This window comes from Strigops habroptila, chromosome 9, assembly GCF_004027225.2.
Source record: "Strigops habroptila isolate Jane chromosome 9, bStrHab1.2.pri, whole genome shotgun sequence".
NCBI classification, from domain to species: Eukaryota; Metazoa; Chordata; class Aves; order Psittaciformes; family Psittacidae; genus Strigops; species Strigops habroptila.
The window spans coordinates 17,904,967-17,920,392 of NC_044285.2; the positions used below are offsets into that span (position 1 = coordinate 17,904,967).

The 15,426-nt window shown below is 40.5% G+C and overlaps 1 protein-coding gene across 3 annotated transcripts in view; it reads left to right on the forward strand.

Annotated features, from left to right (window-relative positions):
- Positions 1 to 15,426, forward strand: part of TLN2 (talin 2) — a 157,200-nt gene that overhangs the window by 127,343 nt on the left and 14,431 nt on the right. For all 3 annotated transcript variants that reach the window (XM_030497733.1, XM_030497732.1, XM_030497734.1), the window contains 6 exons: positions 762 to 887; positions 2,361 to 2,477; positions 4,489 to 4,674; positions 9,267 to 9,374; positions 10,816 to 10,921; positions 13,235 to 13,359. In XM_030497733.1, the coding sequence (XP_030353593.1) occupies positions 762 to 887; positions 2,361 to 2,477; positions 4,489 to 4,674; positions 9,267 to 9,374; positions 10,816 to 10,921; positions 13,235 to 13,359 (768 nt within the window). The remainder of the gene's footprint in view (positions 1 to 761; positions 888 to 2,360; positions 2,478 to 4,488; positions 4,675 to 9,266; positions 9,375 to 10,815; positions 10,922 to 13,234; positions 13,360 to 15,426) is intronic.

A 15,426-nucleotide genomic window follows, 5' to 3' on the forward strand; every position in this document is an offset into this window, starting at 1 on the left:
GTCTTTCAGTATTTTCCTTAAAATGAACTCTTCTTAATTCCAGCAAAATACTTGGAACATCTGCTTTTCTGCTAAAGGGAAAAGGAGAAAGATTTGGAGGAGAAATTTATTCATTATTTCAGTAACACCCTAAAATAATTAACAAGCCTGTTGTAGTGTCTGTATTTTGTCCAGGGCTTCTGTCTTTGAGCTTGGGTTTAGGAGACAATATCTCCACATTTGAGTGTTCCTGACTGTAAGGCCAACCAAGTTATTCAGCATTGAATTCTGTATAGCCTCTCAGAGGCTCAGCTTCCTTTTCCTGATGGAAAACCGTCTCCCTCTGACACCTGGCCATAGCAAGTACATTTGATCTTTCAGTAGGTGATTTCAGAATTGGTACTTAACTGTAGCATTAGACTGTAAGCTTATAAACTGTTTTCTTGCTCTTGTCCCGCTTCACCCAAAGGGTAAAGAACATGGAGAAAAGTAAATGTCCTCTTAGGGAAGCTCACAGGAAGGAAATCCTACCTGCAGTCAGCATTTCAGTGTCTTCATGGGAAGTAGTCACTTTTATATTCTGACCGGTTGTATGAAATACTGTAGCTATCAACACAGCTTTTCCTCTTCCAGAACATGACGTGTTTTACTGGAGTAGAGAGAGGGAGATATAATTTGACCAGTAGTAGTTTTGGGTTTTTTTAGCTGTGTTCGCAAAATCGTGCCCTTGTCCAGTCTGCTCTTTCCTGCCTGAGCCTCACGACTGTTTCTAATTCCTACAGGTTGTCCTGATCAATGCTATCAAGGATGTTGCAAAGGCCCTTTCTGATCTCATTGGTGCTACCAAAGGAGCAGCCAGCAAACCAGCAGATGATCCATCCATGTACCAGCTGAAGGGTGCTGCCAAAGTAAAACCTTGTTCTTACATTTTATTTGAAAGTATCTGTGCAATCACACTTGATAGACATGCAAAGCTTGGATTTCAGCAATTCCTGACTGCCTGAAATCCCATCTCTTTCTTTGTTTTATTATCATCCTAGGATGATACAGAAAAATAAGATGATGCTATTGAATTTCCATGTAGCTTTCAGTTTTGTAGGCTGTCGGATGACTTTTGTGATTTTGTGAAAGAACTGTCATCTTTCTGAAGAGAAACTTCTTTCTTTTGCCAGCCTGTATTTCAGGGCAGGTTCCTCTTTAGTAACGTTATAGACTAAAATTTATCCAGTATAAAATGGTACCTAAATACTACATTCTAAACAATAACATGCTCAGGATTGGCATGTGGCCTCCTTATTTGGACCTTGTGGCTTGTGGGGGGAAGGGAAAAAAAAACCCTCCAATAACACTGCAGTAGGATATTGTGCATTTCTGATCCCTCTCTCCTAGATCTTTCTAGGAAGTATAGAGGTATCAAAGCTCAGAACTCACACAGATTACACTATACTTGTGATATCTTTATTTTCTCTTCACCTGAGATGTATTATGACGTTGGCCTCACAAAGATCTTGTGGCTTTGTGTCTGCAAAGTATTTCCAGACATGGAGGTTTATGTGATGTTACTTCTGCTTTCATGTTATGAGTGTCATGGTAGCTTCTTGCTTGGCTGGAAGCTATTCTCACTCTCATGTCTATTGCTTACATGTAAGACTTGTGCCTCTCTTCAGAGCACATGATAACAGTATGTTGTTGAGGCACTACTTAGAAATGACCTATCTAGTCAAGATAACTGACTTCTTGGCTCTTCCTGCAGTGAAGAGCTCTCTGTTTGAAGGCATAGTTGTCAAGAAGCTGTCCTTTCTGTCTTTTCTTTTTTCACTGTAGCTATCATTTGTATCTCAACATACTGGGATATAAGAAGGGTGTAGTTATTGCAGTGAAGATTTGGTTATTCTGCATCGGGACTATTGTATGTACTGGGAACAGTAATGTTAATTCTGTTTCTGCATTTGGGCTTGAGGCTGGTGTTTGGCTGCTTGCTTACCTGGGGTTTATCTGATTGCAGAGAGGGTACTGGGTACATTTCAGAAAGAAAACTACCATACCTCAATTCACATCTCTTTCAACTTGCAGTGTAAGATGTGTGGGGTAAAGAAGACACTAAGATAATCAATCTGTGTAAGAGAAATAGAAAATGTTGTGAATTGATGGTGTCACTTTGCAATTAGCTGTGCTACATTTCTGCAGCTTACAGGGCAGTTTCAGAAACTGGCCAGCAGTTGGTATTTAGTCCCATAACAAGTACAGTTCATGAAACTTCTTAGGCCCTACTAGAAGTAATAATCCTGCCTAGCTCAATTTGGCTTGCTTCACACTCTGATGTCTCTGAAAAATGGGAGGAAGGAATTATGTATCTTTGTCTTCACTTCTCTCTCCTTCAGGTGATGGTAACGAATGTCACATCGCTTTTGAAGACTGTTAAAGCAGTAGAAGATGAAGCTACTCGAGGGACAAGAGCTCTTGAGGCCACAATAGAATACATCAAACAGGAACTCACGGTACAGATAAAAATAGCCATGTGTGGCATTTTTTGGAAGCAGGCTCTTAAACAAACCAGCCAGCCCAGGCACTCCTCAAGCTCTGCTTTACTGCCTTGCAGTGCATTGGATGCAATTTGGTGCTCTCTACCTGTTGCACATCATCTCTGAAAGTACAATTACAATGCCACTTCAGCCTCTCTACTTTCAGTCATTAACAGTCCCCACTTTGAGATTTGAGGTGCTACTATCTTGTGCATGTCCAGAAGCAACTGCTTCTTTGTTCTTTAGCTGTTAAAGTTTCACTACAGGTATTCTTTTCTGAGTCCAATGCTGTTCCATTTTTTTTGGTCCTGGCTTTGGTGTAATGTCTCCTCAGCATCATAGCTATATTGCACCTCCAGTTTAATCTTGTTTCTGTTTTTCCTTTATTATGAAATTATACTACCAGCAATTCATAGTCTGCTATCTGATATGCTGTCTCAGTGGGAATTAACTTCCAAATTAGGTGTTAGACCATGACAATTGTTTTCCTTCCTCTTTAAAAGATATAAAAATAACACCATAACGGCACTAGCACAGTCAAGTGCTCTCCATAAAACATCTATGGTTTATTGTGTGAGCAATGCTGTTGTAATGAAGAAATAACTCTTGTTAGGGTATTTTAAAATACCTATACATAGTGGTTGGGAATTCATACACTGTCTGCAGTGGGAAAAACTCAATTCAGTACCTGATCAGGAATGTTCTGTATGATATCTAGTGCGCATTGCTGTCCTGTATCCTCATGAAGGCCAGGCTAAATTACATTCCTTCCCATAACTCTGATCTAAAACCTGTCCAGATCTGTCACTGAAGGATTGTGCATCACATCTGGTTGGTATCTCTTTGAAATGTTCCTCCTCTTCCTTTTCTTTTTGCCAGCATTGCTAAGGAATGGGTCTGTGGAGGTGTCATCTTTTTCATAGGGAGAACAGTGGAGTACTAGGAGAGGGTCAAGAGGAACCAAGGATGGCACATATGTGCTCCAGAAAATGCCTCAAGCTTTTCTTGGAACTCCAGGGACTGAATCTGATCAACATTGAGGGATGTCCTTCCCCCATTTAACTAAATTTTATTTTTTGATCTTGCTTCCATTTCTGGAGGGAGAAAGCGAAAAACTGGTGAAACGAGAGCATGGGATAGACCAGGCTCATTTGTGTCCAGACATTTTTATTCTGTAACCACTAGACTGCTTAGGTTGCACTGTGCGTAGTCAAGAAACCTCTCCTGATGAACCGTGCACTCCAAATTGCCCCTGCACAATAACAAAATGACAAGCAGATACAGACTAAAGTCTGTACCTGAAAAGGAAATATAAGATAAAAGTAAGGCTACCCAGCTTTTATTGCCTACATTGTACCACAGTTCATGTATTCCAGTATTCAGGAGAGTAGTGTGTACTGTCAGATAATTTGAACTATTTTCACACAATTCACCCTGCAAAATTATATCTTTAGGTTCCTAAGGGAGACTAAGTACAGTGTAAGAGACAACACTCCACCTCCACTTTAAGAGACATTTGACTGTTTCAGTGATGTTCTCAGTCTGTCCTGCACTGTGCTATTAACAAAGGCTTGGTAGGGCCCAGCCCTTGCAGAGGAAGGATCTCCTCATGTGAGCAGACCAGCCTAAGGAGCGGTCAGGATGAAAAAAGAATATAATTAAAGGAATAGTAATTCTTTTGATCCCATAACACTCTGAACAGCTGTTCAGTGACAAACTGTCATCTGGGTAGTTCAATGGCAAATGAGATGGATGGGTTAACCTTTTTTTGTATGCTTCCCTCAGCTTATTGTTTCTCTCTGCTGTCTGTAGGTTAGCAGGCTTTTCAGGACCCAGGCTCATGACAGGCAAGAATGATATTCAAGTACTCCAAATATGTTTCTAATTTCCTGCTGTTTGAAGGCTGCTTCCATTTGCTGACTCTTTCTCATAGATGTTCTGCTTTGACTTGAATCCTATCAGGCTTTCCTTCTGCTTTCACTTTTAGGTGTTTCAGTCTAGTGAGGTTCCAGAAAAGACATCATCACCTGAAGAATCAATCCGGATGACGAAGGGAATCACCATGGCAACTGCCAAAGCTGTTGCAGCTGGGAACTCATGCAGACAGGAGGATGTGATCGCTACAGCGAATCTGAGCCGCAAAGCAGTAGCTGACATGCTAACAGCTTGTAAGGTAAAGATTCACTTGCTTGCCTAAGACTGATTCCCCCTCCCTGCGGTGTGCCTATAAATCTCTTAAATGTTATAGTTTCTGTTTGGTTTCTTTCTATTAATGCTCTACTTTTCAGATGAGAAAGTCGATGGTTATGATAACTGTAAGGGAACGTCTTTCAGAAAGGATTATCTGTATTATGCACAAAAAAAAGCAGCAGCACTAATACTGACTTTGTCTTTCTGTGCAAATGAGAAGTTTTATTTGACCTGAAATTTCCTATTTTTCAGTCTCCTGTTAAACTGGCAGACAAACAGTCTGTGCCAGTAGTAGATTATACAGATAGTCCTATGGTCACAAATATGATTTCAGTATTGCTAGAACAGTGAAAGGAATGGTGAAAGGAATCACTCTGGTCTATTTTTCACAGTCCATTTCCCCCTAACAGAATCTGTTGGCTTGCTCAATTTCTTCTGTGCTTTTCAAAAATGTGTTTTGCCTTTGTACCCTGTTTTCTACATTTGCTTGAGCTGGACAACTTTGGAAAACTGACCTGAAAAGCAGGGGGGAATGTATATGTCATAGTAAACCATCTGGCTTGGTTCTGATGATAAAAAAGATCCAGGCATAAATTTAAAAAGGGTTATAAAGATCTCATTCCTTTTGGTCCTCGGTAGTAACACAAAAGTGCCTTTGCCAGTAAATTGTATTTATTTGCTTTTACCTTTGCATGTGTGGAAAATGACAGTAAAATAATGGTGCTCTCTGTGAGGTGTCTGATTTTCTGCCGAAGTCAGTCACAGATTAATTTTTAGCCTAACACTGCCTAGGTGGAAGGGTTAATTCTGGTTTTAAACTGATCCTCATGCAAAAGTGCAAGTCCTAAAATAATTCAAACTTCTTATTTTACTGAGTTTTCTGTCAGAGTCCTTAGTTTGGCAGTTCTTGACCACTTTGCATATTTCAAATTTGGATTCTGTTCTCTCCACTTCATAAACTTGGAAGGTTAACACAGCAAAACAGCTTTAATTTGCATGGCAAAATGAAACAACCATGCCACTTACGTGAGAACTACTGTAGCCTGTTATGTCGTAGGTATAAGCCAGTTAATTGAAACTTCTAAGGGAGGCTAAGAACAGCTCATAGTTGTGCCACATTCTAACAAATCAGTTCAGGCGTGAATTCAGATGCTGAGGTGCACTAAGCACCCTTTGTCATTTGGAACTGCCTAGTGCCACATTTCTGTTTCAATCTCTCCAAATAGAGGATCCTCCTTTTCCAGAAATGTTATAAATACACTCACATACACAGTGTACAGCTCAATATGTAATTCTGAACATTTACTTACAAACATTCATCTTTTTCTGTATACATTTATTCCCAGTTAATTTAATGGTTTCAGAGTTCATGAATTGCAAGTGGCCGACAGAATGAAACTTCCTGCAAATGGAACAAGGAGTTCTGGGATGCTGGAAAAGCATCTGTGGTGTCCCAGGGAATTATCTTCACAAAGAAAGCAATCCTCAGAAGGAAAATGGCTGGGAATCATTTTACTTACCCGTAATGATACACTGACAAGGAGTAAGGTCTAGTTTTATCTTGCTTAGCTTTCCTAAAATCAAACACGGTTGTTGGGGAAACAGGAATAAAAGTCTCCAGATATCCTAATTTTATGTATACATTTGGTCTAAAATGTATGACAAAATAGCCATGTCATTTAAAAAAACTTTTAAATACACAGTTTGTACCAGACTTTATTTAGGAAATTCTGTTTCTACAAATTTTTCTCAGAGACTTAAAAATCTTATGCCATTAATTTCTACAAATTGATTACTGTACATGGCATTGCCTTGATAAACCACATCCCTTGAATTTTAGGTGTAGGAATCAGCAGTCTTAGCCTCACTATGCCATGAAAGCTGTGCAAGGCAGTGAGTGCAACTTGATTTTTGTAATATTTGAGAAATACTGGAGGGGTTTCCAGTGTGACTAAGCTAGTCTGTACAATAAGCACTGACAAATAATCAGATTTAATATCCTTCGGGCAAGACAAAAGTGCACGTGTATGATCTATGGAAGAATTGTATAGAACATAGCTTAGACTTCCCTGCTGTCGGGAATTTAAGTTCCATTTTGTTGCCAGCTGCCTAAGGCAAGTAGTATAAGGGATTTGACTTATTGGCAGTTACTCATATGCTTGTGCTTGTTCTGCTATATGTGAATTTACAGCACCCAGTGCTAATTCTATGCTTGTAAGTAGGTGCCATTTCAAAAGACGATGAGGTTGATGACTGCAGGATATAATGAACCAAGACAACTCTCATTAAAGTCAGTGGAAACACTGTAATTACATTTACTGAAGGTTAGAGCGGGGCCTAAGATAATAACATTTTTTTCATTACCTATTTGTACAGAATAATGTTTATGCACTAAGTAACCTGTGCATAATATCACTGTTACAGTATCTGATGTGAATTCCGTGTTGACCCAGCTTTAAGCAGGAGGTTGGGCTGTGTGTGTTCTCCACATTCCTTCAAATGGCACTGTTTTTCTACTCTGACTATCTCAGTACATTTTACCTCCACAAGTTATCAGTACTGACGGGCTAGAAGTTGTGGTCCTAGAGTCAAGTATTGCTTGCTGCCTTACTGTTCTAAAAGAATGTGAGGAGAAAATGAGGGCTGATGGTGAAGAGAAGCCTCAGCAGGAGGAAATAAATGTGTACTCTGGTTCTTCAGACACATGTTTCTGTTTGAGATGCTTCAGCAGGTTTTTCTGTGCAAGTATGGAGGAGTACACATCTTTATTGTGAGTCCTAACCAGCGTAGTGAGATGTTTCTGCGTACAAAAATGTCTTCCTAAAATGGCATTATTACCTCTTTAGTCTGTGTGCTCCCAAAATATTCTGATGTCAGTCTTGGCTGTGTATGCAAAGTGTAAAATGAAGTTTCTGTTCCTCTCCTACACATTTGCTCTGATTGCATGTGTATCAATAACATTTAAGTGCAGAAGGAGGCGTATTAGGGTGCTTACAGTGCACTGGCAGATCCTTCTGCCCTATTTGAAAATTAAATATGGGCTGTTCTGGATGGTTTGGGCTTCTGGAGCTCGTTTGAAGCGTGCTGAAGCTGGGGAAAATCCTACCCTGTTTCCTCCCCCCGCCTTTCCCTTCCGATGGCTTGTTGACAAGCTCCAGAGACGAAGGTAGCTGCTGAGTTTTCGTGCTCTGCTCATCTTGAGCTTCCCGGCAGAGGGAGCCCCAGACCGGCTCCGGGCGCCCCTCACAGCGGCCGTGCCTCGGGAGGTTGAGGGTTGCAGGAAGGGCTCGAAATGAGCGAGCAGTGAGATGGTGCCCCCTGCCGGCGGAAGGCAGGAGGCTGCGGGGGGGGAAGGAGCTGCTCTGACAGAGAAAATGCGGATTTTCAAGATTTTTAGAAAGTTTGACTTGTCAAAAACTGGCACTTGTGTTTAAAAAAATAGTTCCCTGGAAGCTTATTTTAGAAAAAGCTGGAAGAGGCTTCAGGCTTCACTTTTTGTTAGAACATGCTTGAATTAGTCAGGTTTCCGTTACATGTCAGACATTGTACTTAATGGAAAGCCTTAAGAAGTAAAAGAACTGACTCTGCTGCTGCTTCTCTGTATTTAAACAGATGGTTCCAGCACTGCCCATTGCTGTGTTGAATCTCTATGTCAAGCTGAAGCCATTAACAAGCTTTTACTTACAACATGTTACCAAATAACAGAAAGCAGCCAACACTCTTTTTGAGTGGGTGGGTTGGTTGGTTTGGTTTTTTTGTGTGTCTCATGTAAAATAAGGATTTCTTGCACTTCCATAGCACTTCTGCTGTTTACAAAGAGCAAACTATTATATTTATCTTTCACAGTGGAAAAGGAAAAGTGAGACCCATGTTTGACCCACACACTGGGCTGGGGGTTCACTCAAAGTCTTCTGGGGCCATGCCAGTGCTTTGGTCTCAAAACCAGATGGCCATTTCTGCTTTCATTCTTTGATGGTAGGCTGTACAGGCTTACAATTAAAAATGGGTTTAGCATTTATCTAACCTGTAAGATGTGAATGGCCATGTGTGAGTGGCAAAACTACACTCTCTATATTTGTTGGTATTAGTAAAAAAGAAGAGCCACGACAGGATAACCTTTGCACTGCAGAACAGTACATATGCAACCCAAGAGCCCATTCCAGCCCCAAGGTATTTTCCAAGTGATATATTTTCCATTAGAAGAAATCATAAATCCTTCTGTATTTTCAGATGGTTCTTCAAGAGTTTCTCTATTTGTTCTCAATTGGCAGAGAGAACTAGTACTACTGCTGACAATACCTAAGGAAGGACACTAAGAAAGACTGCAGATGTACACCCAGACAGGAGAATGTGCAGATGAAAGGAAACGTGTTCCCAATGCCATTCTCAGAACTGGAGCTCTGCTGCTCTTTGAGCACAGTTTGCTTATGCCTTTACAACAGAAATGGCTGGCCCTCAAGCTCAAATGTCATTTGCATGTTATGAAAAATCTCTTCCCTTCTTTTCCCCTATCTTCTCTGTGTTGACATTCTCTTATGGGAGCAATTTTGGGGTACTAATGTTTTGCCTCCTCAGCAAGCATCATATCACCCAGATGTGAACGAAGAAGTTCGAGAGAGAGCCCTACGCTTTGGAACAGAATGTACCCTGGGATACTTGGAACTCCTCGAACATGTTCTCCTGGTAAGGAGTCATCTGCATGCACATCCCTTCCAAGAAGAATACTCTCTCTGACCTCTTTCTACAGTAGCTGCTAGTTTTCATCAGTTTGTCACAAGATTATGAACAGTTTTGTTACTCAGGAAAAGCAAGCTAAAGTAAATGCAGCACCTCAGCTCAAACTGCAAGGTAGAAGGAGGTCTAAAAGTACTTAAATGGGACTTAATCGGGATCTGATGGGTCTTAACCTAAAAATGGTCCCTGGCAAAGAAATTGAGATAAGACACTTCAATATTCTTTTAAGCCCAATGTAAGCATTAGGCATATTAGGCACACTCCTGTCCCCCAGAGCAAAGAGGTTACGTATTCTTTATGAAAGCACTTTTATCTGCCTTTTGCAGTCACACCTACTCAATGCCATCCCAAAACCCCAAGCCAGCTCTGCCTCACAAAGAGCTCTCCAGCTCATGCCAGGCATGACATCCCCAAAGCTCTGCATAAAACTTCTCCACTCATATCCAAGGTTAGGCATTTATCTGCAAAATGGGAAACATGCTTACAGAAAGATAAAATGTGTTTTGAATGTGCACTTAGTTTTCAGAGCTGCTTTGCAGAGCAGTTTTTGAAAACATGAAGAAAGTGCACACCTGAATGTGACTTTTAAGAGTCTTTTGCTCTTAAATCTCTTTATTTATCTGTCACTCTGCTCTCAGAAGTAGTTTTTGAGTATATGTGAATTTCCAGAGTGTAATCTTTTTTTTCCCTACAATATGGTAATTAAAAATGCAAATGTTGTTCCTGCTTAGGAAAGAATTCAACTTCACTGTCTGAATGTCTGACTGTTTTCTGTGTGAAGAACTGCAGTTTAATACTTCATGCAAATTCAGCTCAGAGGTGTCTGTCTTTCCCTCCTATTTAAGGGTCTTGCCCAGGGCTGGCATTTCCATTGTGTTCACCGTTGCTGATTTTTTCCAGAACAGGCAACCAGAGCTAGCTTGCAGAACTCTAATTCTGTTTCTTAGTAGTAGTGATCATCCAGTTTGTTCATGTGAGGAGATCAGCTCCTCTCCAGCAGTGTAGAAAGACTAAGCCTGATGCGTAAGTATAATGACTATAATATCTGAGAATGGAGTGCTAAAGCTGTGTATTCCTCACACATAGTCACACATGTGCCTCTGTTCTGGAAAATTCTGTCCTAGTTTTAGCACTGAGAACTTCCAGACAATATTGCCAGTTCCCACAGAAATGGGAGGCAGTGCCGCTTTCCCAGCATGTGTCAGACATTGCAGGGTGAGCCTTTGCTCCTAGTGATTCATTGACAACTGTATTTGGTTTACTGCACTCATGTTTTCTCTCCGCCCATTGCTGTGGAAGATAAATCTTTCACTAGTGTGGCTTGGGAATGTTCCATTATTCTCCGGAATCCTTACTAATATGCATTAGTACATTTTATCTTTTCCTCTAGATCCTTCAAAAACCAACTCCAGAACTAAAGCATCAGTTGGCCTCTTTCTCCAAGCGGGTTGCTGGTGCTGTTACAGAGCTCATCCAATCAGCAGAGGCAATGAAAGGTGAGTTGGGCAGCCTGGATACCAGTGCAGCGTGCTTTTTACTCCAGAAATGATGAACTGTCATTTTTGTAGTTTAAAACAAAAACTAACAAAAACCTTTTTAATGACATTTCCTGTGTCTTGGTACCACATGCTTTCCTTCTTCAAATTTCTCTGCTGGTGTTCAGTTCACAGTCTTGGTAAACATGTCTATTTGACCCTCTCCTACTTGGTCATAAGTCATCTGTGTGACCTTTGAAGATGGAACCATCAAGCAGAGCACTCGAGCTACAGTAGTGGAAAACAAAATACAGTATCACTCCTCTTGAACTGGTGACTGAATTGTAATTGGGTGGCTGATTCCTTTCCTTACACTCATGCTTGTTCAGTCAAAATAAGTCCTTTGCTTTGCAGTGCTAGTTGCTTTCCAACTTCAAATAAAAAGGGATATCATCATCTTACTGAATTAATACTCAGCCTCTAGCAATGGTGTCTGTAGTGCTCACAGTCCTGTCTGGGTCATGCCCTGGCAAAGTGTGTTAATGAAACAATGAGACTTCAGAAAATTGTGGTCTGGATTGTAGAATCCACCAGGTTGGAAAAGACCTAAGGTCATCAAGTCCAGCCGTTCCCCCAGCAGTGTCAAGTCCACCACTAAACCACGGCACTGAGGGCCTCATCTACATGGTTTGTGAACACTTGCAGGGATGGTGATTTTCCTAATATTCAGCCTAAACCTCCCCTGTCACAACTTGAGGCTGTTTCCTCTTGTCCTGTCACTTGTTCCCTGGGAGAAGAGTCCAACCCTCTCCTGACTCCATCCTCCTTTCAGGTAGTTGTAAAGTACCTTTTTTTGAAGAGGAGCTGTTACATTTTGCAAGTTTGGTTTTGATTGTGTTTATACATGCTGCCTTTATCAAAAATACCTCTTTCCCTGCTTATCTGCCAATATTAGGGCGTAATATAGATTTCCTTCATCTTGTACACCACTTGAGCTACGTTGTTGTCTTTGGTAATGTTCTGGTATTTGATATAAAACACATACATATGTACTCTGTAGGGATTAGCAGCATGAAACATAGCTCACCAGGATTACAGTACCATATACTTCAGCTTTCTCCCAGCACATCATAAGTAGGAGCCAGTCATTTTGTATTCTCCTGTGATTTGGTCATCCAAAACTGCCTTGTTCTTTAGTTGGTGCAATGTTGATCCATGAACATTCAAGGTTATTTCCTTTGCTGTTTGATGAATCAGACATGGGTTATGCTATTCCTGATAGAAAGTGCCAGTGTCCTCCCTAGTAGTTGTTCCTTAATAATGATTAATGTTTCAGTTGAGACTTTATTATTAGGTTCATCCAAACTTTCTGATCCAGTTTCAGTAAGTTTTAAGACTGTTAAGAGAGTTTTTTTTCCTTTGTTTTGTTTCTTTCGTTCTAGCTTCGTCTTCCTTTGCCTGGTGTACACTGCTTCCTGTCCTGTGCTGTTTCCATCTGTGATGCCACTTCTTCCCCTTGCCTTTAGTAGTTATGAACTTAGAAGTTTTATTTCTGGTTTCCTTTTCTCTCTCCATCTGGTTTTCCTGTTGGCTGTCTCATTGCTTCCCTCAGTCCAGAACACGGATACTTTCTGAATCTTGTCATCCAGAGAATAATGTATGAAATGAAAAATAATAATGCACAGAGAACTTAAAAAAACCCTGAGACACGTGCAGCCAAGTGTTCATTTTGTGAACCTACAGAATTTCTTTGAGCCTAGAAAAATGCCAAAAACTAAGCAAAACAAACGAAAAAAAGCTGCCCTTTGGCTGTGTTACAGAAACTCTACATTGCTGTTAGAAACACGTTGCCAAAAGCATGCTTTCTGCAGTCAATAATAGCTTCATCTCTAACCACTACCAAAAAAAGAGACTCTGAGAAGTGTGCTGTGGATGACTGTGTTTTCTATAACATGTCATCTTTACTATTCTGTCACACTTCTCAATGTCCCTTACCAAGTTAGAAACCATCTTAGTAAGAGCTCTGATAAACACAAGTTGAGTGACAGCTAGTTTTGTTCCCAGGATATGGCAGTATCCCTTTTTGAAGCTGCTTTGCTTGCACAAGTTACTTTCATAATAGAATAATCCCAAGAAATACTTTTTTTCACTCTGAGTTACATTTCAGTGTCAGTGATATAAACATTATTGGTTTAATGCCATTATGGTACTAAAATCAGCTTTCTATGATGTGCATTCTGTATTTGACACTTGAAGGGTGATTGCAAATCACCCTGTTTGAATGACAGCTCACAGTGACACTGAAGTTATTGTCCTCATCTCCATTAATTTCAGGGACAGAGTGGGTGGATCCGGAAGACCCAACAGTCATTGCAGAGACAGAGCTGCTAGGGGCTGCAGCATCAATTGAGGCTGCAGCAAAGAAGTTAGAGCAGCTGAAACCAAGAGCCAAGCCAAAGGTGAGTGTCCATCCCCTCTGTTTCTTTGAAGTTAATAAAGCAGAAGATGCATATAGCCCACGTATTGGTATATGCTTTGATACTGTCCATGATGATGGTATAAACAATCAAACCTTGTATCGCTCTCAGTGCTATGAGACAGTGCACTGGATGGGACTCACCCCTGAAGGAAGAGGGTAAAAAGATGATTTTCAAGGAGTGGGTCAAGCACCTGCCATGAGCAAGCAAAGCAAGAAAAGCCAAGTGTTAGAAATGCTTTTAAGAGTTACAGCATCATTACTGTTGATTATTTACTTTTCTGTTTCCAATCACATTTTATTGATGTGAAAAGTCATTCTCACTTGCTTTCCTTTTGAAGACGCTTTGTTCTCATCTGTAGCATGTAGTATAGCAGGAGAGCGCAGCAGCAACACAGAAGGGGTTCAAGAGAATGCAAAGACCTTCAGGATTTTCTAAGATTAAAACCATGGCATTTTATGCCATGCTAAAAGAGTAGCTGCCTCTGTATCAAATAAGATATGTGGTATGACCATTTCTGTTTAATTTTCCTGAAGGAAAATAAATTACAGTTCATTATGAAAGCAAGTAGTGCTGCGTGTTGCCAGTTCATTTCAAATGTGTCTCTGAATATATTAGATAAAATTAAGCCAACCTTTTTCATGTGTGGCATAGAGGGAGTATGTGAAACTGCTGTTACTTCTGGTTGTATGCATAGCTCACAAGACTGGATCACAGAGAATTGCTACTTCTTGCCTAGAGTGGAGTAACAGGCAGCGTTTAGAAGAAATTACTGTGTTGCCTAGAATTGCATCTCTTTAAAATGAAAATCATGCTTTAGCTGTATAACTGACTTCAGGAAAGGACTATATATTCATTTCCCTGTTTATGCTGCTTTGTAGGTGCAAAACTGTTTTCTAAGTGAAGCTAATGAGAAGCCTTTCTAAAAGCAGGGGCTCAAGAATGTTCAGTGGTGGATGATTGTTTTCGGTACAGGGTGGTATTTTGTCATTGAGGAACATCAGATGAAATAGTTTTTGGTAACTTTGCTCTTTGAGGACTTCCCAGCCACCCCAATCCTCCCACCCCACTTGGTGCTGGGAATAAATCAGCTCATAACAAAGAAATGCTCTTTGTCCTGCATTTTTTAACAAGTACATCCATTTTGTTTATGAAGAAAAATGGTCCTTTATAATGAGATTCTACAGAGCAAAGGACACAGGCTGAGTACAAGGAGAGGAAGAGTCCTCCATCACCTTTTCTATACAATCACTGCACAATAGTGTATGTGTGTTGCCTGGTAACCACGGAGCAGTTTCCTTCCAACATCTAAGCCACTCTAAGATCATTGTAATTTAGCAGTGAATGCAGATCTCACACCTGCTCCTCGTTTAGCATGGTAATTTGAGTGTCCAGTCTCTGATTTATTGGTCTGTTTATTTGCCATTTTCTGAAACTAAAATTCATATCCAGCCATTCGTGTAATTTTGGGTTTAAACAGCCTTTACACCCTTTCTTAGATGTTTAATCCTTTTCACAATAAGGATTATAATTCACATGAAAGGTACTAGGAAGATCACAGAGGGGCTTAAATAACCACCTTTTCTGCTGAAGACTTGTAGCTCTTATCCTCCCAGAGTGGGATTTCTTGCTTCTGAACAGGCTGTGTTTCAACAACATACCTAGTGTGTTAGTGTGAACGCCTAGACTAGGTAAGGGGGTTGATACAATTGATTTTTCTTACCCTTAGTCTATGAAATGGAGGAATAGGAGCTATCTTCTACAATGGAACAGACCACTGCTGCAGCTAGACCAGTGCTCTGCTTTGGTTAACAGTAATCATCATCAAGTGGACTTGCAGAGAAGTCATTAGTTGGTAATTTTAGAATAATCTGCCTGCAGGAAATCCATCATCTTCATCATTATTAATTGGTGGCTGATTCTCTATTTTTGGGTAAGCTTCTGTTACTGGGGCAGGGAGTGAGAGTCATTTCATTTAGGCTTGAAATTTTCATCTTTATGTGTTCCAGTTTGCATACTCTGTTTGCTTTAAATTCTGGTCATTTAGCT